The 12,672-nt window shown below is 36.2% G+C and overlaps 1 protein-coding gene across 2 annotated transcripts in view; it reads right to left on the minus strand.

Moving 5' to 3' along the window:
* The window catches only part of LOC149781589 (nuclear receptor ROR-alpha-like), a 64,521-nt gene that overhangs the window by 15,115 nt on the left and 36,734 nt on the right, over nucleotides 1–12,672 (minus strand). For both annotated transcript variants that reach the window (XM_089935641.1, XM_089935640.1), the window contains exons 5-6: nucleotides 10,976–11,178; nucleotides 5,087–5,315 (exon numbers count right to left, since the gene is read on the minus strand). In XM_089935641.1, coding sequence (XP_089791767.1) covers nucleotides 5,087–5,315; nucleotides 10,976–11,178 — 432 coding nt within the window. The remainder of the gene's footprint in view (nucleotides 1–5,086; nucleotides 5,316–10,975; nucleotides 11,179–12,672) is intronic.

The following is a 12,672-nucleotide window of genomic DNA, read 5'->3' on the forward strand; positions in this document are numbered from 1 at the left end:
TAAGCTAAGTTGGAAAATCATACAGTGTAGGTCACAGTGACCATCATTGGTTGTAAGGCTGCAGCACTAATACTTATGCATCCATTTATTAAATTTCATGATCTGAACATATACAAGACCCAATAAATGGACTTTTAAACCCAAAATGTTAACAACAACAAAGACAATGATTATGAAATATAGGTCACAGATATCTCTTTCTTCAATAAGGATATAGTACTTGTTAAGATGCATCTCGTCATAAAGCTTTATGATTCATGTAGGACAATATGCATAAAGTATGTCCAGAAACTGGTGTGGTTGTTAGCAAAATTAAAAAAATAAATAAACCAAAGCATTTAAAATGCAGGTCATTTTGAGCTTATTTTGTTATATGGGTGTGGTACTTTAAAATGCAGGTCATATGACCTTATTTTGTTATGAGGGTGTGGTACTTTAAAATGCAGGTTATATGACCTTATTTTGTTAGATGTGTGTGGTACTTATAAAGATGCAGGTCATGATGAGCTTATTTTGTTATATGGGTGTGGTACTTTCAAATGCAGGTCATATGACCTTATTTTGTTATATGGGTGTGGTACTTTGAAATGCAGGTCATATGACCTTATTTTGTTATATGGGTGTGGTACTTTGAAATGCAGGTCATATGACCTTATTTTGTTATATGGGTGTGGTACTTTGAAATGCAGGCCATGATGACCTTATTTTGTTATGAGGGTGTGGTACTTATAAAGATGCCTTTCATCATCAATTTATTGATCATAGCATGAACATTAAACACAAAATTTACACTAACTCGGTTAGGCATAAAATGTAAATGACCTATTTGCAAAATGAGGGGTTAGTGCTCGTAAAGATTTATCACATCACCATGTTTAATGATTATAGAGAGGACAACATGTACATACAAGCAGCTTCCAAACAAATGTCATGGTCATAAGTTAAATGCAAACACTTTACCTAATCAAGTAAAATATGAAATGTTAAATACAGTGACCTTATTTCTGCATGTGTATCCTTCAAACAGAGATGTCAAAATCATATGGCACAATGACCAACTTTTGTCAAGATGTACTAGTATTACCTATAAAGATGTATCTACTAACCAGGTTTCAATGAATTTAAGGTAGAGTTGGATGCCAAAACTAAAGTAGTTTGCAACGAGCTAAAGCAAAACCTTAACCTAAGACAGTAAAATGTAAAATGTATGTCACAATGACCTGCTTTTGTTGTAAGGATGTAGCACACTGATATAGATGCATACAATCATCATATTTCTTCATTCTAGCACATGAACAGTGGGGGCCCCAAGTGGCCCAGTGGTCTAAAGTGCTTTCCATCACGGATCACTGCCATCTCACCTCTGTCTGTGTGGGTTTGAGTCTCAGGCTCGGCCAATGTGGATATGTGAGAAAGCTTGCCAGTAGCTTCTCGTGGGTTGGTCGTTCTTTCCGGGGTTTTATTGGGTTCTACCGCCACCGTTAATACTGGCCACCATGTATAGCCTATCTTGTGCTGAGAAATGGTGTTAAACCCTACAACAACAACAACAACAACAACATTAATAGTGCTAGATATGAGAAATGAACTTGAAATATGAAATTTAACTTAGGTGCTGGAGAAATCAATTTAAAACACAATGTTTACAGGGCACATAAAACCAACTTGGTCTTGAACTTAATGTAAAAACTTAACCATAGTAAAATGTCAGATATTGGTCTCAGTTACCTTCTTTTGTTTAAAGGGTGTGGTACTAATAGCAATACATATAACTCTGGTCTGATGATTCTAGTTAGAACAGAACTTAGGAAATAAAACATAATAAACAAAATTTAAACTGAGGTGAGTGAAGCATGAAATATGGGTATTGTGACCTACTTTTGTGATGAGGGATTAGTACTTGTCAAGATGCATTATGGTGCCAAGTTTATTGATGCTAGGTACAATAGTATCCATATCGTGTGCAAAAACAGCTAATGGCATTTTTTTATGATCTAAACACAAAACTCAACCTATGCCAGTAGCATATGGAATAAAGATTAGTATTCTTCTTTTGTTGTAAGAGTGTTATACTAACTGAGATGCATACAACTATCTAGTTTGATGATTTAGGGTTTAGGCTCGAGAAAAAAAACTTGTTACAAACAATTTAACTGAGGTTGTTGTTGTTGTTGTTGTTGTTGTGGGGTTTAATGCCATTGTTCAATACACAATAGTATTAATGGTGGAGGAAGAACCCTGGAAAACCCCAGGAAGAACCACCGACCCACAATAATCTACTAGCAAGCTTTCTCACATAACCACATTGGCAAAATCCTAGACTCGATCCCATGCAGACTGAAGTGAGATGGCAGTGATCTGTAACAGACAGTGCTTTAGACCACTCGGCCACTGAGGGTCCCCCTTTAAACCGAGGTAAGCTAAAGGTAAAACATGCAGCTGACAGTGATTTGTTTTGTGATGAGGATGAAGCACTTATGAAGATGCACTCCTTGCCAAGTTTTATGATTCCTGGTAAAACATTGTGCATACAGGGTGCTAAAAAATGTGATGAGCAAAATGCAAAACCTCAATCTAAATCAGCAGAATGTTAAGTGTAGGTCACAGTGACCTTTTGTTGTAAGGGTATGGCAATAACAGAAATGCATACAAACATGTAGTTTCATGATTCTAGCATAAACAGAGCTAGAGAAAATAAACTTGAAATAAAAAATTTAGTCTAAGTCAGTGAAGCTTGAAATATGGGTCAGAGTTATCCACTTTTGTGAAGAGGGTGTAGCACTCATCTAGATGCATCCATTCACCTAGTTTCATTATTCCAGACAAAACAGTATTTCAGTGTTTCCCTTTACACACATTTGTGCATCAGGGATGCACGCTGGAGAAAACTGACACACACATTTTGTTGCCGTGCGTTTTTTTGATGCAAAGGATTTTCATAATATGATCAGGATTTATTTAATACCCAATGCATTGGACGATAGATGACATCACATATACTTCAAGTATAGACACTGACTGGTTCCCTGCTTTATTTGCTCCCTGCCTTGCACTCCTCTATTCGTATAGCAAAGTGCAATGCAGGGAACATACGAAACAATGTACCAGACTAGGATAGGCAATGTTATGATGGAGTAGCTTCCCCATATCTTGCGAGCTCTCACACGATTTCCATTTAGCTCAGCAAGCTGCCATCTAGATGTTTAACCTCAAGGCTTGTTGCACTAGAAAGTGATCTCCAGATTAAAACGTCATGCACTAAAAAGCATTAGCGAAGAAAGTGAAAGAAGCAGAACACAAAAGAGTAACTCTGGATCTAACATTAATGAAAAATGGAGAAAATAATTCCCTTGACTGGAATACGGCACATTCATCATAATTACCAGTGTGACTTCTGATTGCATTATTGCAAAGACTGCAAAAGTGAATAATCCTTTCGTGACAGGATTTTATAATTTTTAAAAATCTGCCCTTGTTTGCCATAAGATATATGGAGAACACATTATAACCTAAGACATGATTTCACAACAAAGAAATCAGTAAACTTGCAGAGACAAATGCGTTATTTGGATTACAAAGTCAGCGGGTATTTGATGGTTTTTAAATTTTCCTGCAATAAAAGAAAGATCTTAAAGTTCAAGTGTAACTTATTAAAAAGAAGATGAATCATTATCCTCCTTGATATTTGGATGATAAATGTGTTCTAGGATGAAGTACAATGAAACCTATGATAGTACATATTTTATAAAAGGCAGTAAATTAACTCCCATTTGGTTAAAAAGATTTATTTGGCTTTTTGTATTGGCTTATATGTAATGTATTGGGCTATAATATTGCTTGAGGAGACTGTTAAAAGTACGACTTTAAAAGAAAAATGAACTAATAAAATTATTCTTTGAATGGACAATGCAATTGTTTGTTAATTGTGCATGTTGGTATATTTGTATGTTTAGAGAATGAGAGAGAGAGAGTATGTTGTGCAAGTTGCAATATCCTATTTCAAGCTGATAAAGTACGAGTCGTATGAAAATTTGTCAGTACATATTTGACCCCCACATGTTTTATTTGACCTCCAGTTTTGACACCAATTTTTTTTTTGTACCCTCACTTTTACACCCCTGGGGGATACACTGGTATTTACACACTGTGCAAAGATGCCCAGCTAAATCTAGAGTTTAGCTAAGAATGTAAACTGAAATATATATAATTATAACATTAGTTTTCTCTGACACCTCCCCAGTGGGTAGATGCTATGAAACCCATTCTAAACTAAGAAAGAAAGAATGGATGAGCTGCAGTGAGATGTTACATATGTATATGCTTTTAGATGTATGGATGCCGATGCCAGGAGAATACCAATCCTCTACATCAGAGAAGGAGCTAATAAATTTTATCAGCCTATGAATATTACCCCATCTAAAATATAAATGAGCAGTGCAATTCTATAACTTGCAGTCCAGATGCAAATACATCAAATAGTTTTTCAAGTCTCTAGGCACATTTTTTTTATCAATAATACATTCAAAATGCTGTAGTATTCCATACATATTTGTTATGTACAGCAGATGCACACAAAAAAACCCTGGACATTTAAGGTTCTTTGTACTGGAACATTATATCAAGTATTGGTCTACAATGTTGTGAACCTGGCACTGCAAAATATTACTATTTATTTCACTGATGTAAAATAATATTGATGTACCATAAGTGGTTTACAACAGCAAATGACAGACAACGAACAATACAAGGCCTTACAACCAGGTGAACAAAAAAAAACACACAAAAAACCCAACAAAAACAAAAAAATAAAACAAATATCAATACCATCTTTCCTTTATCAGAATTGACATCTATTTTGAGTCACTGTTTTCTCTCAGAATTCTTATATGACCTTCATCAATTGTTACTGGCTTTGTCACAAGACTTAAGAAGTTATTTTGGTTTTTATTAGAAAAATTCATTCTGACTATTGTGCGAGAGAAATTATTGACTCTGAACAGATGTCAATCAAACTACCATTCAATGAAAGAGTCAGGTACGTTATACATGCTGTGACCAGTTTTCCTATGATGATGTTCTTATTTACCTTTGATAAGTTTCACAAGATCTGTCATGGGAAGCTCTTTTACACCAGGTAAGCATTTTATGAAGGACACATAACGCTGAATGCCTCTCTCTGCATGATTTCCAGCTTTCTGCAGCATCTCCTGTCGGTTATCTATGTCCAAGCCTGTCTCTTTATAGATTCTCTGATATTCTTCTGATGGGAGGGGTGTCAGGCTTCCAAACACATCATTCTTCAGTTTTTGTTCCTCCTATATTAAAGACAAATGCAAATTCAATGGTCTCTCCCATGGTATGGCCCCTGATCCATGGAAAGTGAGGGCATAGATTCTGTATCATTACTATTTATTGTACCTGATTGTAGATAATGGCTAAGAAGAATCAATTATGATGTGATATTACGCAATTAATTACCCTATTTTGTGAATGTAGTGTGCATGTAACATACTCAGATTTGCTTGTAACAGACCCCAGTATAAGGTACATTGTAACAGACCTCAGTATAAAGTAACTAGTAACATACCTCAGTATAAAGTAACTTGTAACAGACCTCAGTATAAAGTAACTTGTAAAAGACCTCAGTATAAAGTAGCTTGACATTTATCAAGGTTTATTTATGACTTCAGAAACTGCATTATAATGAGGTAGGCCCAGGCCTATGTCTAGGCTGAAAATATAACATCTAATATGGCCCTTTGTCCAGAACTAGAAATCTGTGTGTGAAATACAGATGCCCCAAGACAGTGTACATAAACATACCTTAATATAAAAATCAACCAAACTGTGATGGATGGATAGATGGAATGACAAGGTTATTATATGCTCTAGACTTCAGGGTAAGAAATAAAGAAATTATTAATATGTTCAAAACTGAAAAGCAGCTGAATGTCTCAGTTTTAATTTTACTTTTCTGCACTGAAACAACACAATGGGATATAAGTCTATGCAAAACTAGCACCAGAACAATGCATTGAGACATACTTCTATGTACAATTAGCACTAAAACAATGCACTCAGACAATTCTATGTACAATTAGCACCAACACAATGCACTCAAACATAATTATATGTTCAATTAGCACTAAAAAAAGTGGACTGAGACATAATTCTGGAAGAAAACCGTACATATATTTTCCTTGGCTATTTAATGCATTATCCAAACCTGATGTTTTTTAATTTCTATGCAAATGAAAGCCCATAATTCCTTAATAACATTGTTCAAAAAGAATAAAAATTATATAATTTACACAAACATATATTATCACATATCAGTTTCGATATCTGAAACCAAATACTATAAAGACAAACAGAAATGAATATATTGTTGTGCATACTCAGCTGTCAAAGTGAAGAAGTTAAAAATGATCATTTTGTTGACTGAAGTAGTGGAGGAAAATTAAATCTCCTGGAGTCCTGGGGTTGTTCCCTGATTTTATAATGCACAGGGATTGGTATAACAACAGCCAGGATTCCTGGGGTTTTCCCATAGTTTTATAATGCATAGGGATAGACAAATCCACTGTATGGAGTCCTGGGAATGTTCACTGATTTTATAATTCATAGGGATAGGTAAGTCCACTGTCTGGACTCCTGTTGTTGTTATTTGATATTATAATGCATAGGGATGGGCAATTCCACTGTCTGGAGTCCTAGGTTTGTTCCCTGATTTTACAATGCACAGGGATGTGCAAATACACTGTTTGGAGTCAAAGGTTTGTTCCCTGATTTTATAATGCATAGGGATGGGCAAATACACTGTTTGGATTCCTAGGTTTGTTCCCTGATTGTATAATGCATAAGGATGGGCAAATCTACTGTCTGGAGTCCTAGGTTTGTTCCCTGATTTTATAATGCATAGGGATGGGCAAATACACTGTCTGGAGTCCTAGGTTTGTTCCCTGATTTTATAATGCATAGGGATGGACAAATCCATTGTCCGTTGTCCTAGGTTTGTTCCCTGATTTTATAATGCATAGGGATGGGCAAATACACTGTCTGGAGTCCTAGGTTTGTTCCCTGATTTTATAATGCATAGGGATGGGCAAATCCACTGTCTGGATTCCTAGGTTTGTTCCCTGATTTTATAATGCATAGGGATGGACAAATCCACTGTCTGTTGTCCTAGGTTTGTTCCCTGATTTTATAATGCATAGGGATGGGCAAATACACTGTCTGGAGTCCTAGGTTTGTTCCCTGATTTTATAATGCATAGGGATGGGCAAATACACTGTCTGGATTCCTAGGTTTGTTCCCTGATTTTATAATGCATAGGGATGGACAAATACACTGTCTGTTGTCCTAGGTTTGTTCCGATTTTATAATGCATAGGGATGAGCAAATACACTGTCTGGAGTCCTAGGTTTGTTCCCTGATTTTATAATGCATAGGGATGGGCAAATACACTGTCTGGATTCCTAGGTTTGTTCCCTGATTTTATAATGCATTGGGATGGGCAAATACACTGTCTGGATTCCTAGGTTTGTTCCCTGATTTTATAATGCATAGGGATGGGCAAATACACTGTCTGGAGTCCTAGGTTTGTTCCCTGATTTTATAATGCATAGGGATGGGCAAATCCACTGTCTGGAGTCCTAGGTTTGTTCCCTGATTTTATAATGCATAGGGATGGGCAAATACACTGTCTGGATTCCTAGGTTTGTTCCCTGATTTTATAATGCATAGGGATGGGCAAATACACTGTCTGTTGTCCTAGGTTTGTTCCCTGATTTTATAATGCATAGGGATGGGCAAATACACTGTTTGGATTCCTAGGTTTGTTCCCTGGTTTTATAATGCATAGGGATGGGCAAATCCACTGTCTGGAGTCCTAGGTTTGTTCCCTGATTTTATAATGCATAGGGATGGGCAAATACACTGTCTGGAGTCCTAGGTTTGTTCCCTGATTTTATAATGCATAGGGATGGGCAAATCCACTGTCTGGAGTCCTAGGTTTGTTCCCTGATTTTATAATGCATAGGGATGGGCAAATACACTGTCTGGAGTCCTAGGTTTGTTCCCTGATTTTATAATGCATAGGGATGGGCAAATACACTGTCTGTTGTCCTAGGTTTGTTCCCTGATTTTATAATGCATAGGGATGGGCAAATATACTGTTTGGATTCCTAGGTTTGTTCCCTGGTTTTATAATGCATAGGGATGGGCAAATCCACTGTCTGGAGTCCTAGGTTTGTTCCCTGATTTTATAATGCATAGGGATGGGCAAATACACTGTCTGGAGTCCTAGGTTTGTTCCCTGATTTTATAATGCATAGGGATGGGCAAATCCACTGTCTGGAGTCCTAGGTTTGTTCCCTGATTTTATAATGCATAGGGATGGACAAATACACTGTCTGGATTCCTAGGTTTGTTCCCTGATTTTATAATGCATAGGGATGGGCAAATCCACTGTCTGTTGTCCTAGGTTTGTTCCCTGATTTTATAATGCATAGGGATGGGCAAATACACTGTCTGGATTCCTAGGTTTGTTCCCTGATTTTATAATGCATAGGGATGGGCAAATCCACTGTCTGGAGTCCTAGGTTTGTTCCCTGATTTTATAATGCACAGGGATGGGCAAATACACTGTCTGGAGTCCTAGGTTTGTTCCCTGATTTTATAATGCATAGGGATGGGTAAATACACTGTCTGGATTCCTAGGTTTGTTCCCTGATTTTATAATGCATTGGGATGGGTTAAATCTGCTGTCTGGACTCCTAGGTTTGTTCCCTGATTTTATAATGCATTGGGATGGGTTAAATCTGCTGTCTGGACTCCTGGGGTTGTTCCCTAGTTTTACATACTTGCCATATTCCCAGAGTGCTGGGGGTGTTTGAGACTCAAAATGGTGGTCCAAAATAAACAATGTCATCCAATTGAGAATATGTTATCTTTTCATAAAAGCCTATATAAAGTGAATGGAAATTCAGATCTAACTACAATATTAAATTGTCTCTCATTTTTTTCAAAGCATTTAATGCATGTACAAAGAAATAAATAGTTGGTAGACTTAACATTGTCTAATATCAATGCCATACATGTATCCAAACACTCACATAATGAAAACCATGCTGACATTAAATATAAAAACCAAGGCATCAGCATTTTCCATTGAAATTAATAATAGGTTTTGAAAATGTAGTTTTAACATTTCAAACCTAGCTTTAATTCAATTAAACGTTCTTTTTATGCAGTGTTTTTTTAAATTAAAATTGTAGGCTATCTAAAAGAAAATGGTTCAAGCTTTTATCTGATATAAAGTTTATAATAGTTTTGATTAATAATCAAACTTAAATATTGAGGAAATAAAATGTACTGAGGGGCCAATCACTTAAATCCATTTGTTTTACTTTATGAGGGGCCAGTCACTGAAATCCATTTGTTTTACTTTATGAGGGGCCAGTCACTGAAATCCATTTGTTTTACTTTATGAGGGGCCAGTCACTGAAATCCATTTGTTTTACTTTATGAGGGGCCAATCAATGAAGTCCATTTGTTTTACTTTATGAGGGGCCAGTCACTGAAATCCATTTGTTTTACTTTATGAGGGGCCAGTCACTGAAATCCATTTGTTTTACTTTATGAGGGGCCAGTCACTGAAATCCATTTGTTTTACTTTATGAGGGGCCAGTCACTGAAATCCATTTGTTTTACTTTATGAGGGGCCAGTCACTGAAATCCATTTGTTTTACTTTATGAGGGGCCAGTCACTGAAATCCATTTGTTTTACTTTATGAGGGGCCAGTCACTAAAATCCATTTGTTTTACTTTATGAGGGGCCAGTCACTGAAATCCATTTGTTTTACTTTATGAGGGGCCAGTCACTGAAATCCATTTGTTTTACTTTATGAGGGGCCAATCAATGAAGTCCATTTGTTTTACTTTATGAGGGGCCAGTCACTGAAATCCATTTGTTTTACTTTATGAGGGGCCAGTCACTGAAATCCATTTCTTTTATTTAATGAAGGGCCATTTACTGGATTCCATTTCTTTACTCCTTGAGGAGTCATTTGCTGCAATTCATTTCTTTTACTTTACAAAAGGCCATTCACTGAAATCCATTTGTCTTTATCTGGAGCCAATCACTGGAACTGATTTATTTTACTTAATTTATCTGGTACCAGGTGGGTTCACCTGGATGATAATGGTTTAAGTTGCAACCAGACTTCAGACATGCATAATGGCGGATATTGGCTTAAGTGGCAATGAAACAACATACATGCATAGTGGCTGATAATGGTGCAAATGGCAATGAAACAACATATATGCATTGTGGCAGATAATGACTTACCAGACATGCATAGTGGCAGATAATGACTTAACAGTCATGCATTGTGGCAGATAATGACTTAACAGACATGCATAGGGGCAGATAATGACTTCACAGACATGCATAGTGGCAGATAATGACTTAACAGACATTGATAGTGGCAGATAATGACTTAACAGACATGTATAATGGCAGATAATAACTTAACAGACATGCATAGTGGCAGATAATGACTTAAGTGGTAATGAAATAACAGGTGTGCATAGTGCTATATAATGACTGAACATGCATGCATAGTGGCAGATAATAGCTTCAGTGACATGTTTGCATAGTAGCAGATAATGGCTTAAGTGGTAATGAAATAACAGGTGTGCATAGTGCTATATAATGACTGAACATGCATGCATTGTGGCAGATAATTGCTTATTTGGCAAAGAGATGACAGGTATGCATATAGGCAGGCTAAAAACAATCACGATGTTCACAGTGTTTTTAGCATCCATTTACCTCCCATAAAAGTGCTTAAAAATTAATATTTTATGCAAGTTTTGACAAAAAGAGGTGGTTGCACTTGCTACGGCATGAACAAGTACAGTACTGCATATATTAACTGATAAACAATAAAATTTACAAAGACATTCTTACATAAACCTCCAAAGAGCGCTCGGACATGTATTCTGGGTTCAGGAATTGTCTCATCCAGGGGTAAATATTTTCGTGAGCTGCGATGATTTTCTGCACCATGTCATCTACTTCTTTCTCTTCAGATGGAGATACAGTTAGGGATGGACTGGTTTTCTTAATTTTTCTCTTAGGCTCCAAAATATCTTCTGATGTTGTAGATGTTACTGCACAATGAAATGAAAGTAACATTATACAGTAGCATTCAAACATCATCAGATGGAAACCAATGAAGGTCAGAGAGGGCTCTATGGAAATTAGAATGACAGAATAAAAGGTAAAAAATGACATTCTCAAACAGAGATACTTACAGTAAGAGTCATTCCTCAATATACAGTACCTCAATGTACTGCACTCCCTTTTACAGCAAAGGTATGGTTATGGCTGATTTTGAAATTGTTAATGTTGCCCCTCAAATATTTTTGAGGCTTGTTGTGCCTTACCTTTCCCAGGTAGCACACTTGATCACTTGAGGTGTGTTCCACCCTCTCAATCACCATGGTAGTAGTTTCAGCATTAACAATAACCTCTTATTTCACTTTATTACCTAAAACATACAAATCGGAAAAAGTGACCCACAACTTGCCAAAATCATACCTCAAAGCATCAGTACAGCAGCTGTTCACTGTTTGAATCGATGATGGACCAAACTTGATATCAACCTATGTAATCCATCTCCTACCTATTTAATCTCTATCCTACCTATTTAATCTCTCTCCTACCTATCTAATATATCTCCAACCTATTTAATCTCTCTCCTACCTATCTAATATATCTACTACCTATCTAATCTATCTACTATCTACTTAATATATCTCCTACCAATCTAATCTATCCCCAACCTATATAATCTCTCTCATACCTATCTAATATATCTACTACCTACTTAATATATCTCCAACCTATTTAATATATCTCACATCTAATATATCTCCTAACTATTAATATATCTTGTACATATTTAATACATCTCCTTCTTATTTAATATATCTTATATCTAATCTATCTCCAACCTGTTTAATGTATATCCTACCTATTTAATCTATCTCCTAACTATTAATCTATCTCCCAACTATTTAATCTAGTTTCCATCTATCTAATCTATCTCCCACCTATTTATTCTATCTTAGACCTTTTCAATCCTTCTCCCAACTAATTAATCTATCCCCACCTATGTAATATATTTCCATCCTATTTAATCTTACTCCTACCTATTTAATCTACCTTCCACTTTTTTAATCTACCTTCCACCATTTTAATCTATGTCCAACCTATTTAATCCTTCTCCCACCTATTTAATCTCCCTCCCACCTATTTAATCTTCCTCCCACTTCCAAGCATTATACTGATTTTACCTATTGTACTTAATCCTGATACAAATTGTTTTCAAAGACGAGGCTTGATTAATATGCAGTCTCTGGCTCATAATCAAAGTCATCCAAGAGTTTGATGATGAAAACCCTGTAACCTCAATACACAAGCTAATGAGAAATATTGTCTCTAGATTGAATGAGGTAACAAGCTCAGCCATTCAGATGAAAATTTATCAAAATTGGATCAGAATGCAGTTTCCATAACGATAACAAGCTTGGCCAATCAGATACAAGATTACCCTATTAATACGCTTAGATCTCACTCAAGATGAACTTGTCCAGCATCTC

The sequence above is a fragment of the Sinohyriopsis cumingii genome, chromosome 15 (assembly GCF_028554795.1).
Source record: "Sinohyriopsis cumingii isolate HCF-2022 chromosome 15, ASM2855479v2, whole genome shotgun sequence".
NCBI lineage: Eukaryota > Metazoa > Mollusca > Bivalvia > Unionida > Unionidae > Sinohyriopsis > Sinohyriopsis cumingii.